Raw genomic sequence first — 19,713 nt, forward strand, 5'->3', positions numbered from 1 at the left:
CTGGAAGAATGTAATATTTTTCTAGGCAACAAGTTATTTCCATAAATATTTTTAAATAGAAGAATAAGCACATAATCTAGGACAAAAAAAGCACACAAAGAAAAGAAGATACTATGTGTAACAACCAGTGGAAACAACAGACAAGAAAAACCAAGGACTTAAGACATTGAATTACTGGACACAAACTACAACATAATTATGTTTATTTTATTGAAATAAATAAAAGGTAACCTTGGAAACACAAGAAACTATGAAAACAGAGAATATTTGATAAAGAACCAAATATAAATTCTGGAACTGAAAAATATAATAACTCAAATTAAAAACTCAATGAATTGAGTTTGTAAATAGATTAAACACAGATAAAGAGAGAAGTAGGAACCTGGAAGGTAGTTCAGAATAAAGTATCCAGAATGTAATACAGAGATACAAAAAAGAGGAGAAATACAAAACAGAGGGTAAGAAATATATTTGGCACAGTAAAAAAAGGACTAACATAATTGAATTCCCAGAAAAGGAGGAGAAAGAACATAGTGACAAGGGCAATATATGAAGAAATAATTGAGAATCTTCCAGAAATGGTGGAAAACACCAAGCCGGAGACTCAGGAAGACTCATGAATACTAAGCACAATAAATTATCAGAAATTCAAAACTACACACATCATAGTAAATGTATAACATACTTTCACATTAAGTACAACGCATAATTTTTTATGAAGATAACTCATTAAAGAAGATAGTTTAACAGACTTCTTAATAGCGACAACAAAAGCCAGAAATCAACAGAATAATACTTTCATGGTTCTTAAGGATAAAATGTGGCAGCTTAGAACTCTATATCCATAAAATTATCTTTCAAGAATAAAAAGAAAATAAAGATGTCTTTACATTAAAAAAAAAAGAGCTTGTCACTGGCAGATCTGCACTTAATTTAGGATTAAAATGGGCAAAAAGAAGCATAACAGAAAATAATAGGAAGAAGAATATGTATATATTAAATCACCTTACTGTACATCAGAAACTAACACGACGTTGTAAATCAAGTACATTCTAATTTAAAAAATGGGCAAGATAACAGCCATTTCATAAGAGGGAACCCAAATGGCTTATATATATGAATATATGCTTGGCCTCATTACTAACCAGAAAAATGAGATCATAAACCACAATAAGATACACTGTCTTGCAAAACATTATCCCAAAGAACGGCTAAAACTAAAAAGACTGATGTTTCTAAGTGTTAGGTAGGATGGGAAGCTACATTTCCAAGCGGTAGTAAGGCTGTATATGGTGAAAGGAGCTCTCAGGGCTGCTGGTGGAAGTGCAGACCAGAAAAAAACATTTTGAATGACTGACAGTTCTGTTACAGGAAGATTTACTACCCTGCAATTTAATGCCTGGGGACCAGGACACATATGTAAGAATTTTCAAAGCAACATTCTTCATAATAGACAAAATTGAGGAGAAATGTCAACCAACAGTAGAATGGATTAAGAAAAATTGTGGTGTATTCATATAATGGAATGCTCTACTACACAGCAATGAAAATGAATAGGTACAGCTACATCCAGCTGCAACAAGGATGAATCTTACAAACGCATTATTGAGGTAAATAAATTTATATTCCATTTATGTGAGTTTAAAAACAGGAAAAACTTAAATATTCTAAATAAACATAGGAGATAGGATAATTAATAAATGTCAGATATAAAGTCAAAATCATAATTATCTCTAGGGACGAAAGATTGGGTTATTATTGGGGAGGGTTTTCCTGGGGTGCTGGCAATAGACTATATCTTGATTTGGGTGGTAGTTACATGGGTGTTCACTTCATAGTAATTCATTTTAATGTGTATTGTAATTCTCTGTAATTTTCTTTCTGAGTTATAATTTGGGATAAAGAGTTTTAAACATGCTGCTTAATTATTACCTTGCTATTTTAAAAATAAATGTAAGTTCTAAGATATTTTTTCTACGCTCCAGTGACTCCTGTGCAACTCTTGGGAATTTTTCACTCAACTTTTGTTCTTGTGAGATTATTTAATGTTGAAAAAGTTAGAAAATATTTATTGCTATGCATGTGATATATCTACTGGAAAATATTTAATGATAGACATATAAAAAGGAGGCGATCATTAAGTACCAGAAAAAAATTTGAGGAAATGTACTGTTATCAAAGACCAACATTTATCAGCCATAATGATATAAACACTGTCGCTGTAATTACAAATTAGAAGATAACTATAATGGAACAACTGAAGAAGGGAAAGTGGTGCAGAGGGATGAATAATATACATCTGCAAAATATCAGGTGATGAATAAATACTGTGTACAACTGAGGAGTCAAAAGAGTGATAAAACAGATTTAAACTTAGAAGAAATAGTTATCTCTGAGCCGTAAGACTGGAAAAATAGGAAGGGGTTAAATATTTGGTGATAAGTATTTTGCGATTTGATGTATAAGTTATGTTCCTATATTACTTTCTGGAATAGTACTATCTTCTGGATTCCTACATGGATCTGCCCCATCCCTCAACAACTGCTGAATTAGGTGACCCCTACATCAGCGGTCCCCAACCTTTTTGGCACCAGGGACCGGTTTCATGGAAGACAATTTTTCCATGGATGGGAGGTGGGGCGGTGGATGGTTCAGGCGGTAATGTGAGCGATGGGGAGCGGCAGATGAAGCTTCGCTCGCTCGCCTGCCACTCACCTCCTGCTGTGCGGCCCAGTTCCTAACAGGCTGTGGACAGGTGGGTTCAGGACCCCTGCCTTACATGTTATGACAACGTGCCTGTGTGTACATGATTTTCATTTATCCTGATCAGCATTATTGCACCTTTCCAATCTGAGACCTGATATCTTTTTTCAACTCTAGAAAGTTTTCATCTTTTCATTTGATTGTGAAAAACTGCACATATACAAAGTGTATAGGATGTATGCATTCAATATAAAGAATAATAAATCAATATTTATGTACCCACTCAGGCACAATAACAATACAAATTACTCAAGGAAATAAATATCTCATCATTATTCACTGTTGTATATTCTCTAAGCCTAGTTATCTGGTCTTCTGGATGTTTTGAGAGCTACATAATATCAACTTTTTTTTCTGTTAAGTTAGCCATAGTTAGTTTTTGTTGAATGCTACTAGTTATCCTGAATTATAGAAACATAAATTAATATTTTACCTTTATGACATTTTATAATATAATATCTTGGATATTGTTTTGCTTTAAATAATAAGTAACCAAAGAAAGAAAAGTGTCAATTTCTATATCAGTTACCTAGGTTTGCACAAAATCTGGCACAATCTTTGTGGCTTAAAATAATGAGTTATTATTTCTTGAAATTCTTTGTTTTGACTGGGCTCAGCTGGGTGAGTCTTCTGCTCCATGCAGTTTTGTTGGAGACATGACTCTGTTTAGCTGAGAGCTCTAGTGGGCTAGAACCTCTGAGATGGCATCACTTACAGGTCTGTTGCCTCAGCTGGGCTTCTGGAGGAGCTGGCAGCTGGATGGGCCTCCTACCCCTGGAGGAGGAGGTGAACTTCTTACATAGTGGTCCAGGGTTTCAAGACACTGAGCGCAGAAGGTGATAGGCTCTTTATGGGTTGGTCCTTTAACTGGCTCAGTCATTTACACATGTTTCATTGGTTAAAATGAGTCAAAAGGCCAGCCCAGATCAATAGAAGGGAAGCTAGAAGACTCCACATTTGATGGGAGGAGGAGAATATGTGTAAACATTTGGGAGGGGTTTCTGGTAGCCATCTTTTAAAAAACAATCTACCACAGTCTTCCCTCTGCTGAATTCTATTTCTCAAGTTAAGTCAAAGGCCAGCACAGGTTTATTGAGAGGAGCAGCATGAACGTACAGTAAGGAAAGGTAAGGTGAACCTCTGCACCAAAGGAAAATCCACCACCATCACAGACTGTGGTAATTGCTTTAAAGCAAATAAATGGAGTGATGAGACAGGAGGATTAGAAGACGTTAATTTAGATAAGTTGGCCAGGGAAGGACTCTGAGTGCTGGGAGATGAAAATAAATCAGTCACATACAGCTGAAGAGCTTCTGAGCAGAAAGAACAGATCAATAAAGTAGCCTTTACAGAAGTTCAGGAGAGACAAGATAGGAACTTTGAATACGGTTGTGAGAGTGGAGACAAAATGGTAGAATTAGGATTTATGCAGGAGATGCAACTGATGATGAACGTGTACACAGGGTTTGAGGGAGACAGTAAAGTCAAAGACAACTCCTAGTTTTCTGTTTTAAGGAGCGGCATTGATGAGGTCCCACTTGCTGAGACAGGAAAAGCTGTTTCCTTTCCTTCTTGTTTTTTAATTTTAAATTTTTTAATTTGCCTTGTGAGATGGAAAAGTTGGACATTAAATCATGAGTTTACTTTTGAAAATGTTGAGTCTGAGGGGCCTTTGAAACACTGGGGTGGAAATACCCAGTGAGCAATTAGTTGTGTGACTATGAAGCCACAGAGAATGTCTAGTGGGGGACATCAATTTTGGAGTCTTCAGAGTATAGATGTAACTGACAAAATTCTACATAGACACTTCCAACATTTTGTACCATTTAAGAAATTTCATTCATTAACTTGACGGATACCTACAATAACCTACATTAGTCTATGAAAATACATCAGCAGATAAAAGAAGTTACTTTCCACACATTTAATGACTTCCTCTTTGTCTCAGCTGGGTTACAATTATTAGCCTCTTATCACTGGTTTTAGCACTTTGGTTTTTTTTTTTTTTTTTTTTTTTTTTTACTATTTTTTAAGTAAGGATTCAAGTAATACACAAATTATTGAAAAGACAGGCATGACAATGATCCTGAAGCAGAACTCTTGGCTGTCTGTCAACAGCACCATAAAGAAATTCAAAATGCTTACTGGTTATCTCACACCTGAGAGCCCAAGGTAACGGTGGGTTGAAGGTGTCAGATGTAAAGAGAGTACAGTGTTCAACTATGAAATGCGTGAAGGCCGAGGTGATCTGATAGGCAATCCTGGATAAAATCAAAATGTCATTTCATATCTGGGTGACTTATTTAGTGAGTGATGTCTGGATAATGGATAGACCATTTGGAAAAAAATAAAGAAGTTAGTTCCCTACACATTACACAAAGTCACTTCCAGAGAGCTTAAATATAAAACATTTCAATATGAAAAACTAAAAATGCTAGAGAGATAGTTACTTAATTCTAGGACAGAAGGGTCTAAGCATGTCAGAAAAGCAGAAAGCCAGAAGGAGAGAGTTGATAGATTAGAGTCCATGTAAACCAGATGCTTCTGTATTCGATGTACAACAAAAGCACGCATAAAAATTAAAAAGCAAAGGGAGAGGAAAAAACATTTACAACATACGACACAAAGCAGCTAATATAAAAATATAATGAGGCTTAAAAGTCAGCAAAGTAACAGAGGACCCTCTTCATAGAAAAGAAGATAAAAGAAATGAAGAGCCATTTCAAAAAACCCACAAACCATCAAAACACACAAAAATTGCTCAATCTCACTAGGAACCAAAATAGTAAAACAGAACAGTTAGAAACCATGTTGCCTACTTAAAACTCTTTTTGTATTAAATAGGCATTTCCCAGTGTTTCACTGGGAAAAACACCTGGCAAGATATATTTTCAGAGGTTAACTCTGGTCATGAACTGCCCTTTCCTTACTTATTGCTTACTATTATTTCCGAATTTTAAAAATTAATAACGCAAGGACAATTTTCTTCCATTACAAATATTCACACATACTTCAAGTATTCCCTGCCCACGGGTCACACAGATACACTTACTCTCCCAGGAAAACAATCTCAGTATTGATCTCCCCTGCCTTATGGCGGAGGAAATTCCTCAGGAAAGCCGTCACACTGTCCACAGTGATGTTTCCACAGACCACAATGAACCTAGAAAGTGAAAACATGGGAGGTGGTTCATCCCAGGAACAGAAGTATCTTCCTGTCTAGATTTAGAGATGGACAATTAGCTTAAACTTAGTCTGAAATAAAAGTTGGTGTTTGATACCTCATTGTAGTTTTGATTTGCATTTCTCGAATGATTAGTGATGTTGAGCATTTTTTTCATGTGTTTGTTGGCAATCTGTGTGTCTTCTTTGCAGAAATGTCTATTTAGGTCTTCTGTCCACTTTTGGATTGGGTTGTTTGTGTTTTTGATATTGAGCTGCATGAGCTGCTTGTATATTTTGGAGATTAATCCTTTGTCAGTTGCTTCGTTTGCAAATATTTTCTCCCATTCTGAGGGTTGTCTTTTCGTCTTGTTTACAGTTTCCTTTGCTGTGCAAAAGCTTTTAAGTTTCATTAGGTCTCATTTGTTTATTTTTGTTTTTATTTCCATTTCTCTAGGAGGTGGGTCAAAAGGGATCGTGCTGTGATTTATGTCACAGAGTGTTCTGCCTATGTTCTCCTCTAAGAGTTTTATACTGTCTGGCCTTACATTTAGGTCTTTAATCTATTTTGAGTTTACTTTTGTGTATGGTGTTAGGAAGTGTGTAAGTCAGAAAGAGAAAAACAAATACTGTATGCTAACACATATATATGGAATCTAAAAAAAAAAAAAAAAAAAGGCCATGGAGAACCTAGGGGCAGGACAGGAATAAAGATGCTGATGTAGAGAATGGATTTGAGGACATGGGGAGGGGGAGGGGTAAGCTGGGACGAAGTGAGAGAGTGGCATGGACATATATACACTACCAAATGTAAAATAGCTAGCTAGTGGGAAGCAGCTGCATAGCACAGGGAGATCAGCTCAGTACTTTGCAACGACCTAGAGGGGTGGGATAAGGAGGCTGGGAGGGAGACACAAGAGAGAGGGGATATAGGGATATATGTATGCATATAGCTGATTCACTTTGTTATACAGCAGAAACTAACACAACATTGTAAAGCAATTATACTCCCATAAAGATGTTAAGAAAAAAAAGTTCCACCTAGATTTTAAACTTAGAAACACCAAGGACTGCATCTCCAGTATACAAAAGGAGCATAAGATTTCTGTAGGGAATGATTCCACACATTTGAATTACACATAGCTTTTCAGGCATTTAAGGATAACTATCGTAACTGCTAGATTTTTCTCGGTTATTTATAATTTATAATGGAGTTGCACGTGTGTTAATTTCACTTGATTTGCCACTTGACTCCTGATTGGCTGGTGTCATCTTTTTTCAGAGGAACGACTGAGCTCGGAATGGCTCACTGATTTTCCTATAGTCAAATACTATGGCTGAGGCAGCCCCAGAATCTAGGCTATTTTGGTTTATCTTCTGCATCTAAAATTATCTAGTACTCACAAAAGAAGTGAGTCCAATGGAGAGACATCTAGCACAGGTCCACAAACCTATGCATGTAACTTCTATGGTGAAAAACAGCCGTCAATTTCCTTAGGCTTCATATACATAAAGAAGCTATTTTCCTCCCATTAGTCATGTAAGAAAACGGAAAGTGTAATTTTAGCCTAAGTTAAACTTATATTTTCCAGACCTTATTGGCCTATTTAGCATGTGTGAGATGAACTGGGTTAGACTTTGGCTTATCTAGCTTATTTCACTGTTTTCAATATTTGTTTTTCATTCATTTCATTTTGTCACCTTCCTCTTCATACGCCTGGATCAATGTTGGTTTTTATCCAACTGTGTTAAGACATCACTCCAAAGGAGTTTATCTCCACTGCGCCTCTTTCCTCTACAGCAGGTAAGAGACTAAATAAAAAAGAATCACTTTGAATTTGAGATTTCCAATTCCTTATCTTCTCCTTAGGTATGAAGAATCATAATGGCAATGGAGGTAACATATATCCACAGAGAAGTAGAGTAAAAACAACTCCAAATCCACTTCGCTCCTGGGAACGAACAGCTGTGGCATGGACAAAACAGGTGATCTGTGAAGGACTGGAGGACAGGCTGAAACCCCTCCTCACGCCAGCAAACCTCTTCCCATGGATGAGCTTGAGGGGAGTTTGGGCTAAGACAACGGAATTGAATTATTTTAAATTCGAACTGTGACTCTAATTGGATCCTAATGTAAAGGTAGCCATGAGTCAACCACATGGTTCAAATGAGTAAGACAATCAGGAATGGATAGAAGAGAACAGTCTGAGATAAGGAATGGACAAATATCGGCACAATCAGCACGTGACGCCGAATGACAACATATCTGTCATTCTAGTTTATTTAATCCTCTTATGAGCATCTAGAGGGTAGTGCGTATCAGGTAGCAAACATCTTCTCATGGTTTTTATTCCAGCCCTCTTCAGTGAATGAGGACCTTGCCAACATATCCACCTAGGCCAGGCAATCGTGTTTCAAAAGGGAGAGTGACTTCGTAGAATACCTCAAACTGTAGAAATTATACTTGAAAGCTACTTACTTCTTTCCTTTGACCACTTCATAGGAACTGGTGTATTTCCTCTTGTTACCAAAAAGTTCCACCATTTCAGGGATGCAGTTCGCAAACAGAACCTAAAATGATTGGCAAATAAAACCTGAGGTCTCACTACTTCCAAGGATACTTCAAAATTCCAAGATTACAGAGGAGAAAGCAGGTACGTAAAACTTTCTCTCTTCTAAGAAGGGCATGACTGGGAACTGTGCTTTTAAAGGGAGACCAGTTTTCTTCCTTACTTCAGCCTTTGGATTTGGTTAAAATTTAATAAATTGCTTTTCATCCTTCAAAAAGATGAAAGCAAAGACAAGAAGTAAGGCAACCTCCCCACCCATTTTTTCCTGTCATCACTTCTAACTGCCCTTCTGACTCTTTCACTTGATACTATTTGGGGCTTGGGGAAAAAATAAAGCATATGGGACAGAGTAGGGTTAAGGGAAAATGACAGAAATGAGGGGATGTAACAATGATGTGGACAGGGGGATATCAGAAAGGTAGAGTGGAGAACTCGGAGATGGTTATTAAGGAATTGCCATTAAAGTCACTAAAAGAAAAGGAGGCTTCCTTTGTCCTTGACACACTCCTGAACCAAGCACAGATGTTCACTTATCTGTAGTAAAATGCTGGTTTAGAGAGAGCTTACTCATTTGGGCTGGAAAGAACACAACTTCCTGCAGATCAAATCTCAAATCCCCTTCCTCTTTGGAAGAAAGACTATAATCCGATGGGCAAAAGATGAAGGAAGATGCGGTTGCTCAAATCAATGCAGAGGCTAATTAGGAACGTCTGCTCTCCTTTGTCTACCACCCTCATCCCTGGCAATCGAACAATTACGTCATGTGCTCCAGGGGATGCAGTTTGGAAAATATGGGATTCACATATCTCTTCATTTTCATTTGATACCTGCTCTGAATAATGCAACATTCACTCTCAAACCTATATCACTTTGTTTCTCACCATTAACCAAATGTTTTTCGTTTATGTAGCTATATTCAAAAGACATAAAAATATTCTTTACCAAACTCCCCAGGGTGAAGAACATGATGAAGGTCCGTCCTAGGGATGTCTTGGCTACCACATCTCCAAAGCCGACAGTCGACGTCGTTGCCATGACCAGGTAAATGGACTCAAAATATGAAATATTCTGTGAATTTCTACCTTTGAGCCAGGGATCACCAGAATTTTCCACCTGTCCAAAGAAAGAAGACTTAGGAAAGGTCTCTGAATGGAATCCAAGGAAAAGTTTATAAAGAATAAGCACAACTTTCGATTCGTTTCATTTAATTCAATCCAAATGAAAGAGTAAATGATTCCCAGGTCGCTGTGAAGGGTTTGCAAATTGTGGGTAGTAATTGTGAAGTCTTGTTTCCCTTCACGGTGATTACTGCTCAAATCTGAGGGGTGTGTAGCTGGAGCCCACAGTGGAGATGCTCAATGCGGGGAATGGCTGACAACATCTCTTCTCCTGTGGGCACATCCTCCCATCCCGGAGCCACGGGATTCAGAGGCTGTCAGACTGAGCAATTATTATTCACCCTCATTTTACATCACATCAGGATCATCATGAAGGAAAGCAGCACTTAAATGGGCACTTGATCTCAGTGAGCTTAAGCGCATGAACGCTGGAGTCTCAGGAAGAGCAAACAAGCTTTCCAGATTACTTTCCTCCCTCCCTGCAAAAATCTTTTCAGTGATAAAAAGGAAACTCTGAAATAAGCTACAAGGATATACTGTACAATATGGGAAATATAGCCTATATTTTATAGTAACTATAAACAGAGTATAACCTTGAAAAATTGTGAATCACTATATTGTACACCTGTAACATATAATATTGTACAAAAACTATACTTCAATTAAAAAAAAAAAAGACAAACTCTGGAAAAATCTTCCTCTGATTTTCCCCCTAAGTCTTCACATTTTAAGAAACCTAGGTTTATCCGATTTTTTTTTTTTTACCTCAAACAAAAAGAGTAACTTAGGCAATGGCATTACACTTTATAGAACATATATATAAATTTATACATATATATCATTTGTTATGATATATAACAAACATTAGTTATATAGAATATATACAAAATTTCCGCTATGTTTCTGTTTTTAGACATTTTTCCCCAAATAGTACTTATTTCCTAGATGTTTTCCGTTTCCATTTTTCCACGAGAGACGGTAAAATGCTAGCGATGGCTGGGGAAGGCAGGTTTTTTGTTTTGTTGCTAAGAACCAGAATGAAAACTAGAAATAATGTACTTTGCTGAAGTTTCCGATCACTTTTTTAAAGTGGTGTGCCAACTGCTGCCTCCTTCTTAAGTTGGATGAGTAGGTAGGTTAAGAGTGTGGGCTCCTCTAATACTCCACTCCCAGATAAGGAGATTGCATGTCTATGCTTAACTCTCAGGGCTGGTAGTAGATTTGGTTGCAAAGTCTACTAATCAGCTTCCACAGATCTGGAGCCTTTACTGCTTTGTAAGACTACTGTACTGTAAGAAAACCAAGTTTAAATCACACAGATAAAACTCTTAGAGGAAAACATAGGCAGAATACTCTTTGACATAAATCGAAGCAATAGTTTTTTGGATCTGTCTCCTAAAGCAAAGGAAATAAAAATAAACAAAGGGACCTAATTAAACTTAAAAGCTTTTGCACCGTGAAGGAGACCATCTACAAAATGGAAAGACAACTTGCTGAATGGGAGAAAATATTTGCAAATGATATGACCGAGAAGGGGTCAATATCCAAAATATATAAACAGTTCCTACGATTCAACATCAAAAAAACAATTAAAAAATGGGCCAAAGACCTGAATAGACATTTTTCCAAAGAGGATATGCAGATGGCCAACAGGCACATTAAAAGATGCTCAACATCATTAATCATGTTGCAAATCAAATGCAAATCCTAATCACAATGAGATGTCATCTCACACCTGTCAGAACAGCCATCATCAAAAAGAACACAAATGACAAGTGTTGGTGAGGATGTGGAGAAAATGGAATCCTCCTACACTGTTGGTGAGAATGTAAATTGGTGCTGCCACTGTAGAAAACAGTATGGAGGTTCCTCAAAAAATTAAAAATAGAACAACTATATGACCCAGCAATTCCACTCCTGGGTATATATCTGGAAAAAAAAAAAACCTAAAAACACCAATTCAAAAAGATACATGCAACCCAATGTTCACAGCAGCATTATTTACAATTGCCAAGACAGGGAAGCAACCTAAGTATGCAACAACAGATGAACGGAAAAAGATGTGGTATATATATACACAATGAAATACTACTCAGCCATAAAAAAGAATGACATTCTGCCATTTGCAGCAACATGGATGGACTCAGATGGTATTATGCTAAGTGAAATAAGGCAGACAGAGAAAGATAAATACTGAATGATACCATATGTGGAATCTAAAAAATTCAACAAACTAATGAATATAACAAAGAATGAACAGATTCACAGATAGAGAGAACAAGCTAGTGGTTACCAGTGGGGAGAGGGAAGTGGGGAGGGGCAATATAGGGGTAAGGGAGTAAGAGGTACAAACTATTAGGTATAACATAAGCTACAAGGATATATTGTACAACACGGGGAATACAGTCACTATTTTATAATAACTATAAATGCAGTGTCACCTTTAAAAACTGTGAATCACGATCCTGTACACTGTAACCTATAATACTGTACAGCACCTATACTTCAATTTTAAAAATCATGTATATGATATCTATACTATAATATATATGTGTATACATATATTTTTTCCAGGAGTTGAAGTGTTGCTTGGGACAGTCTGCTTTAAGCTAAAACCCCATAGTGTCTTGTAACCATCTTAGCACAGGGCTTCCATCATACCCTTGTACAGCATGTTTTACAAACTGAAACTAAACTTATTTCAACCTAGAAATCTCCTTCACAGTAAGTCAAATAACCCTTTCCCATTTAACTCACCCTCTTTGCAAGTACTGCTTTAGTGCTTCAAACCCCTCCCCGCTCCCATAGAGGTTCCTCATTGGAACCTCTATGTCACTCCTGCTGGTCTACCTGGCCACCCTGCTCTTGCCCTGGACCCTGTTAGCATCGACCCTCAGCCCCAGATGGGAAATAACTTAAAGATGAAAGATTATGGGCCAATGTGAATATATGGAATTGTTACCTATTTTTAATGTCACATTTCAAAACTGAAACTTTACACTTTTAAACCTTATGTTTCAACCGTAGGTGAGCTGTGCTATGGAGGTGGAGGACATGAGGACACTCTCCCATCCGTGCCTACCTCTCCATTATTTGTATTGGTTTTATTATTTTTACATGGTACATGTGTGTTCTAGGCTGTACCCACAATTCCCTTGGCCGTGTCTTTGTTCTATTTTCAATCCAGTCAGTAATCACCATCACTCCTTTTTATCATGGTTTCCTCATTCTTGAGGTCTTGGTTTTGACCCGTCTCCTATGTGGCTGGATTTTATCATCAAGGTCATTTTTAAAAGGGACTCATGATGCTCTTCTCTCTTCCATGTGCTTAAAGTGACAGATGGGCTACACTCGCACACAACCTTGGCAGACACTGCTCTGTCACCTTCCTGCACTGACTGATGTTGGCAAGATATCTGAGGCTAGTTTCATTTCCCCCCTAATATAGACCTTTCTTTGTTCTGCTTAGATTCTCTCCTTACCCTTAAAGGTTGGTAATTGTTCCAAACTATGGTTGGACTCATTTAGGGTTATTTCTCCTGGGATACTGTATACCCTCTAAACTACAGATTCAATACTTTATATTCAAACATTTTTCTGATACCGTATTTGTGTCCCCTTCTTCAGGAGCATGAATTTTACAGTACGTTAAATCAACATGACCCATCTTTCATGTTTTTTCTCCATATCATTTAAGTATCTTTGTCCTGTTCCATGGCACGATTTTGCCTCAATCCTGTCCGCCATGTTTCTGAGCATATTTCTGTCACACTTAGTACATTTGTGTCCCCTCTAATGTGGTTTTTGGCTCTGTAAAACGTTTTTCTTCTTTTTCTCTGGTATCTTTCAGCCGTTTACCAACTCCTGCTACGGTTTAGTAATCTTTTATTTAAAATCTTAAGTATTTTGTTTGAAGTATCATTTTCAGTTTTTTAAAGCCTTGTATAAGAAGGGCTTTTCCTTAACATTTCCTTTGTTCCCTTGGGCAAATTATCACGTTATTGTTGCTCTGACAGCCCTTTTGTGATGTAATTGTTATGCTGATGTCTCTGCTTTCCGCTCCCTGTTCTGGGCAGAATTTTAGCATAGGCACCATGTTGGTTCCTTTCCGGTGGTCACTCACCCTCCAATGGTATCAACTCTTTTTTTTTTTGCAGTACGCAGACCTCTCACTGTTGTGGCCTCTCCCGTTGCGGAGCACAGGCTCCAGACGTGCAGGCTCAGCGGCCATGGCTCACGGGCCCAGCCGCTCCACGGCATGTGGGATCTTCCCAGACTGGGGCACGAACCCGTGTCCCCTGCATTGGTAGGTGGACTCTCAACCACTGCGCCACCAGGGAAGCCCGGTATCAACTTTTAGCTGAAGGATGGTGTAAGTACGGGAAGGAATGACTTGGGATCGTTGGAACAATCATAGCTTTTATTTCGGTTTGTCATTTCAAATATCCCCTGAACAAAATCTACTAATTTTTTGCTCTGGGTTACAGCTTTTCTAGGTTTTTCACATTTCAGACGTTGGTGTGACCCACATTAGATGGCCCTGAGTCCAAAACCATCAGGTGGCTTCTCCCTCTTTCTCTGCACGCATCCTCACTGGAGGTCTCCTCCCCAGGGTGACTGGACATCCCATAGGAGCACATGTTCACGTGCTTAGAAGGGCCTGAGACCGTGTTCAAACCAGAAGCCTGTGAGATTTACAGGGAGCAGCTACTCTTCAGCTAGGGCTGTTGGTGGCCTTGGGAGAGTGGGTTGCCAGAATCTTGTGTTTTTGCAAAGAATCCAGAAATCCAGGTCTTTTAATATGAGCTCTCTGAAAAAACTTATCAACCAATACAAAAATAGCAAACACATAATACAAACATCTTAGGTCCAATAAAATATGCCTGTAGGCCCCATTCAGCCAGAGAGCCCCTCATTGGAACCTCTATTAAAGGAAAAAAAAACCCCCAAAACCTGTTACCATGGTTTCTCCTTTAGCATCCTTTTGCCTACCGTTCTGTGATGGCCAACAGGTCTCTACGGGAACACTGGTGACTGCTTCTCCCAGTGCAGACCCATGCCCCTTCGGCTAAACCTCCAGATGCAGGGATCTACCTTTACTGCTGTGATACTTCTTCTCCAGAAAATCTGTCTCCTGCTTGCATGATGAGGAAGGATGTGGCTGGTTTCAGATTTCTTTCTTTTTTTAATTGAAGTAGAGTTGATTTACAATATTGTGTTAGTTTCAGGTGTACAGCATAGTGATTCAGTAATTTTTCCTGATTATTTTCCATTATAGGTTATTATAAGATATTGAATATAATTCCCTGTGCTATAAAGTAAATCCTTGTTGCTTACCTATTTTATGCATAGTAGTATCTGTTTCTTGAAACACCAAACAAATTTGGTGTTTGACACTTTTCTTGATGAACTGAACATGGTTAAGTTTCTTTCTTTAACTTTTTTTTTTCCCTTTCCTTGTGATTTTTAAATTAATTTTGAGAGAAGGGCTCAAGTGGAAAAGACTTCTGCTCTATTTTTTTGTTCGGTTTTGCTTTTCTCAAAGGCCTTTGCAGGCTTTTAACGTGACACTTCAATTTCTACATTTTCTAATGATTTCTCTTCAACTTTCCTGGAGCAATAAAGTCCAGGAGTTTCTTTCCTATTGTTGAAGTCCATTTACTATGTTGCTGATTATATGGCATGAGAACTAACCTTTCTTGTAGGCGAAGGAGGCAGCTATATATACAGATTGATTCCAGGAGAACCAAGAAAGTCCCCAAACTCCCTTTTGCAACTCAGCAACTGCTCCCTCACCCAACTCTCCAGCTTTTGTAAGTACAAAATTCTCGCACTGGCTTCATTTCTCTGACCCTTTATTCTTTTTCAAATTGCTGGAACCCCTATGATGATACAGTGATAAACTTTAGGGCTTCCCTGGTGGCGCAGTGGTTGAGAGTCCACCTGCCGACGCAGGGGACACGGGTTCGTGCCCCGCTCCGGGAAGATCCCACATGCCGCGGAGCGGCTGGGCCCGTGAGCCATGGCCGCTGAGCCTGCGCGTCCGGAGCCTGCGCTCCGCAGCGGGAGAGGCCGCAACAGTGAGAGGTCTGCGTACCGCAAAAAAACAAAACAAAACAAAACAAAACAAAAACTTTACCTATTGCTTATACCTTAGAAGAGTTAACTTATTAAACCCTTTCCTAAGAGCAGGTTTTGAAAGTTGGAAGAAGGAACATCGATACCGTGAGTGTAGAAGATACATATTTGTGAGAAGTATGGGGTGGAGAAAACCCATCCAAAGGAGGTGAAAGATAAACCTCATACTGACGATAGTGATGGAGACAGGAGCTCAGAAGGTTCGCCTGCATTTTTCAAATAAAAGACATTCATGCTCACTCGCAACATTGAGGGGTTGGATGAGATGCTCACCAGGTGGATGAATCCTGCAGCAGTGAACAAGGTGCTCAGAACGATGGACAACAGCTTGGAAAACTTCACTGAATTGCTAGGGGAAGAAAGACAAAGAGCTGCTGGGTTCTGACAGGTTCCTGAACAACACAAATACCTCATCCTCTAAACTCTCGCTCCTCAAAGTGTGGGACACGGACCAGGAACAATGCTACACTTCCCTGGGAGCATACTGGAAATGCAGCATCCCACGCTCTGCCGTGACCTACTGATCTGCATTGTTACAGGATCCCCTGCTTGCTTCGTATCCATATTAAAATTGGAGATGCACAACTCTCAGGCACACCCCGTCACACACACGTGTTCAAAAAGCTTAGGTTCTGATGATCTCCACTAGCCTAATATTATATTGAAAAAAGGCAGTGTCCCAAGGATCCAGAGAGTGGGCTTGCAAAATGAAATTCTGAGGAGGTCACAGAAATGTAGTTCCATATTGCTAAACTCACACCGGGATCTTTGAATGAAGAGGATCAAACAAGCTCCTGTCTCCTAAGGAAAGCCCTAGAGTTTAGCTGAAATCTCCGTGGTTCTCAGCAAGGCTACTGACCACACAAGAACAGCCCTTTCCGAGCGCAAATGCTCCATAAAGCATCAACCCATAGCAGTGAGACCCAGCTGGCCGGTACTATGTGATGCTTCTAGTGAGAATGCAGAGGCATGGAGATCGTGAGTGGGTAACGTTAGACCAAATTGCCTAAAACTTTAACAGGATTTCTGCTTAAAGGTAGTTTGGAATTTTTTTTAACTGTAATTTTATTTTTTTGGAGCTATTTAGGTAGCTCTGTTTCTGTAAGCAAGAGCTCACTGCTGCTGCTGGGCAGCTCTCAGGCTTGGAGGAATTGTCTTGCATTCCTAGACAGCAGAGGATCGATTCACGACAACGAGTGTATAGAGTCAAAGTGTCTGATTTCTTCAGTGATCCACGGATTATTTAGTAACAGACTGTTTAGCCTTCATGTGTTTGTTTTTTACAGTTTTTTTTTCCTATAATTGATTTCTAATCTCATAGTGTTGTGGTCAGAAAAGATGCTTCATAGGATTTGAATTATCTTATAGTCACCGAGGCTTGGTTTGCAACCCAAGATGTGATCTATCCTGGAGAACGTTCTGTGTGCACTTGAGAAAGAAAGTGTATTCTGCTGCTTTCGGATGGAATGTCCTATAAATATCAATTAAGTCTATCTGGTCTAATGTGTCATTTAAGGCTTGCGTTTCCTTATTCTCTGTCAGGACGATCTGTCCCCCACTATTATTGTGTTACTGTCGATTTCCCCTTTTATGGCCGTTAGCATTTGCCTTATGTATTGAGGTGCACCTACGTTGGGTGCACAAATGTTTACAATTGTTATATCTTCTTCTTGGATTGATCCCTTGGTCATTATGTTGTGTCCTTCCTTATCTCTTGTAACAGTCTTTATGAAGTCTATTTTGTCTGAATTGCTTTGATTAAAAAAAAATTTTTTTCGGTGGGGGGGGAGAATTAAAACCTAAATGGACTGACACATTGTAGGTCCAAGAAACAGAGAAGAAACAAACTCTTCAAGATGATTGCAAACTTTCCAGCCTGTGTGTGAGGTTAATGCAGTGAGAGAAAAGTAAGCGAATGGTATCTTGGAAAGTAAGGGATTTTGTGACTTTTGCACTGAAGTTTCTGATGGGAAATGAGCTGAGTTGAAGGTTCAGTTAACATTTGAATTTCCTAATCTGAATGAGTGAGTAAGTAGTACTTGAGGCAGGGTTGGCATTTACCTGGTCCTGATGGCTCTCAGAATTTGCAAGATTTGAGGGAGTTCCAGCAGCCGCAATGCTCTTAAGAACCTTAAACCTACAAAGCAATCAAAAAAAGAAAGCTGCTGAAAGATGAGGGTCACTGAGGGAGCAGTCTGAATTATACCACACCTGGGACTGCTCACGTTCTTCCTTTCCCTGAAATGCTCAAATATGGTTATCTTACAATGTCATCAGTTTAAGACCTGAGCACTGGTTCAAATTCTGGTTCACTTAATGGCTGTTGTAATCTAAAGCAACGCCCTTAGCTCCTCCAGTTCCTCATCTGTAAAATGGGAATTGTAATGACACCTACCTCAAAGGGTTGCTGAGTAGTAGTATATTACAAAGTACGCAATAAGCACAACTCACGTTTTACTCTATTTAACTCTTCTTTAGAATGGAGAGCAAGTGACCCATAAACCACTTTAACTCCTGACTATAGAGTCTCTGTGATACGCGCCCCAGGGTTTGCATGTTGTTTGCCTTTATGTAGTTTGATAGTAACACTAGTAAAAAATATTTTGTAGATAAGAAATAATAGTATAAGATTACATAAAAACTGACAAAAGCCACAGAATGCCCACGTACTGGCAATACATCCACCTTAAAGACAAAGTAACTCATTAAAAAACTCTCTAACAGGTCACCGCATGTCTGGATATGATGACTTATACTTTTTAAAGACCACGGGAGGCTTTTCACTTCTCCCAGTCATGTGGGATCTCAGCACAAAGGTGCCACAGGGGGCTAGGATGTTGGCGCCCTGCCCTCAGGTGTGGATAATCCATAAACAATAAACAACCCTGTTCACCTACTGGCATCAGGCCCATCGCCAGGGACTGGGGTAAAAAAAAGAATGGGTTCTGAAAATGTATTACGAAACCATACGATCATGGGGAGGAATTTTTTTTAAACGTCATTTAGGCTTTAAAGGAAAATGAAAGGATACTTACAGATGAGTGTTGAGGGGTTTTCCCTGAGATTGCTTCTGATTCCCACAACTCACCTACCTAGCCAGTTACTCTTCAAATAGTAAGAAATAAAGGTTGGTGGAATGGTAAAGATGTCTACAATCGAATTCATCTCCAACCAGAACTTGACCTTGTCGTCAGCTGCCAAAAACTATGAAATGAAAACAGAAGACCCCAGATTCTGTTACCCTCAAAAATTCTACAGTGAACACAAGAGTGGCTCTTTCCAGGTACACTTCATCCACCAACGGAAGCTCTGACCGCATTCTATTACATACATACAATGTATACATACATACACCCACATATATTTATATAGCTATATAAGTAAATACACATTTATATATATAAATATATATCTATATAAAAATGAATAAATAAATAAATAAATATATATATACACACACACACACATACACCTATATATTCATATAGATAAAGAGATTGTACTTTAGGGGGTATTGAATGAATGAACGTGAATCCACCTTACTTACCAGATCTTAACTCTCCTACTTCAGGATAATCACTTTGACCTTCCTACTGCTCCTAGAGCTTCCAGATATATATATAATTATATAGGTAAAACCCCCCATTTGTGAGCAATGAAGATACAAGATTTAGGATGGTCTTCAATGGAAAAGGTCTAGAAGCTTGGTTGGCCAAGGCTTGTGTTTATGAGCTTCCCTATTTGGAATAAGAAAGCAGGTGCTTCCAGAAGGGAGGGGCTGCTGTAAAAATAAGACTGTGATGGCCAGTGTGGCCAGTGTGGCTGAAATAAGTTTGAAGGAAGGTCACAGAAATACATACATACCATACCTTTCATATGCACATACATATTATATATACACTTACATGTGCATATATATACCTCTGTGTGTGTATGTTTGTGTGTGTACGTGTGTATATATG

At 38.7% G+C, this 19,713-nt stretch overlaps 1 protein-coding gene across 2 annotated transcripts in view; it reads right to left on the reverse strand.

Annotated features, from left to right (window-relative positions):
* Positions 1-19,713, reverse strand: part of KCNU1 (potassium calcium-activated channel subfamily U member 1) — a 172,981-nt gene that overhangs the window by 100,052 nt on the left and 53,216 nt on the right. For both annotated transcript variants that reach the window (XM_067722127.1, XM_067722128.1), the window contains 6 exons: positions 18,844-18,955; positions 17,813-17,888; positions 16,025-16,100; positions 9,438-9,608; positions 8,405-8,496; positions 5,816-5,926 (listed from right to left, as the gene is read on the reverse strand). In XM_067722127.1, coding sequence (XP_067578228.1) covers positions 5,816-5,926; positions 8,405-8,496; positions 9,438-9,608; positions 16,025-16,100; positions 17,813-17,888; positions 18,844-18,955 — 638 coding nt within the window. The remainder of the gene's footprint in view (positions 1-5,815; positions 5,927-8,404; positions 8,497-9,437; positions 9,609-16,024; positions 16,101-17,812; positions 17,889-18,843; positions 18,956-19,713) is intronic.

This window comes from Pseudorca crassidens, chromosome 21 (assembly GCF_039906515.1).
Source record: "Pseudorca crassidens isolate mPseCra1 chromosome 21, mPseCra1.hap1, whole genome shotgun sequence".
Classification (NCBI taxonomy): Eukaryota; Metazoa; Chordata; class Mammalia; order Artiodactyla; family Delphinidae; genus Pseudorca; species Pseudorca crassidens.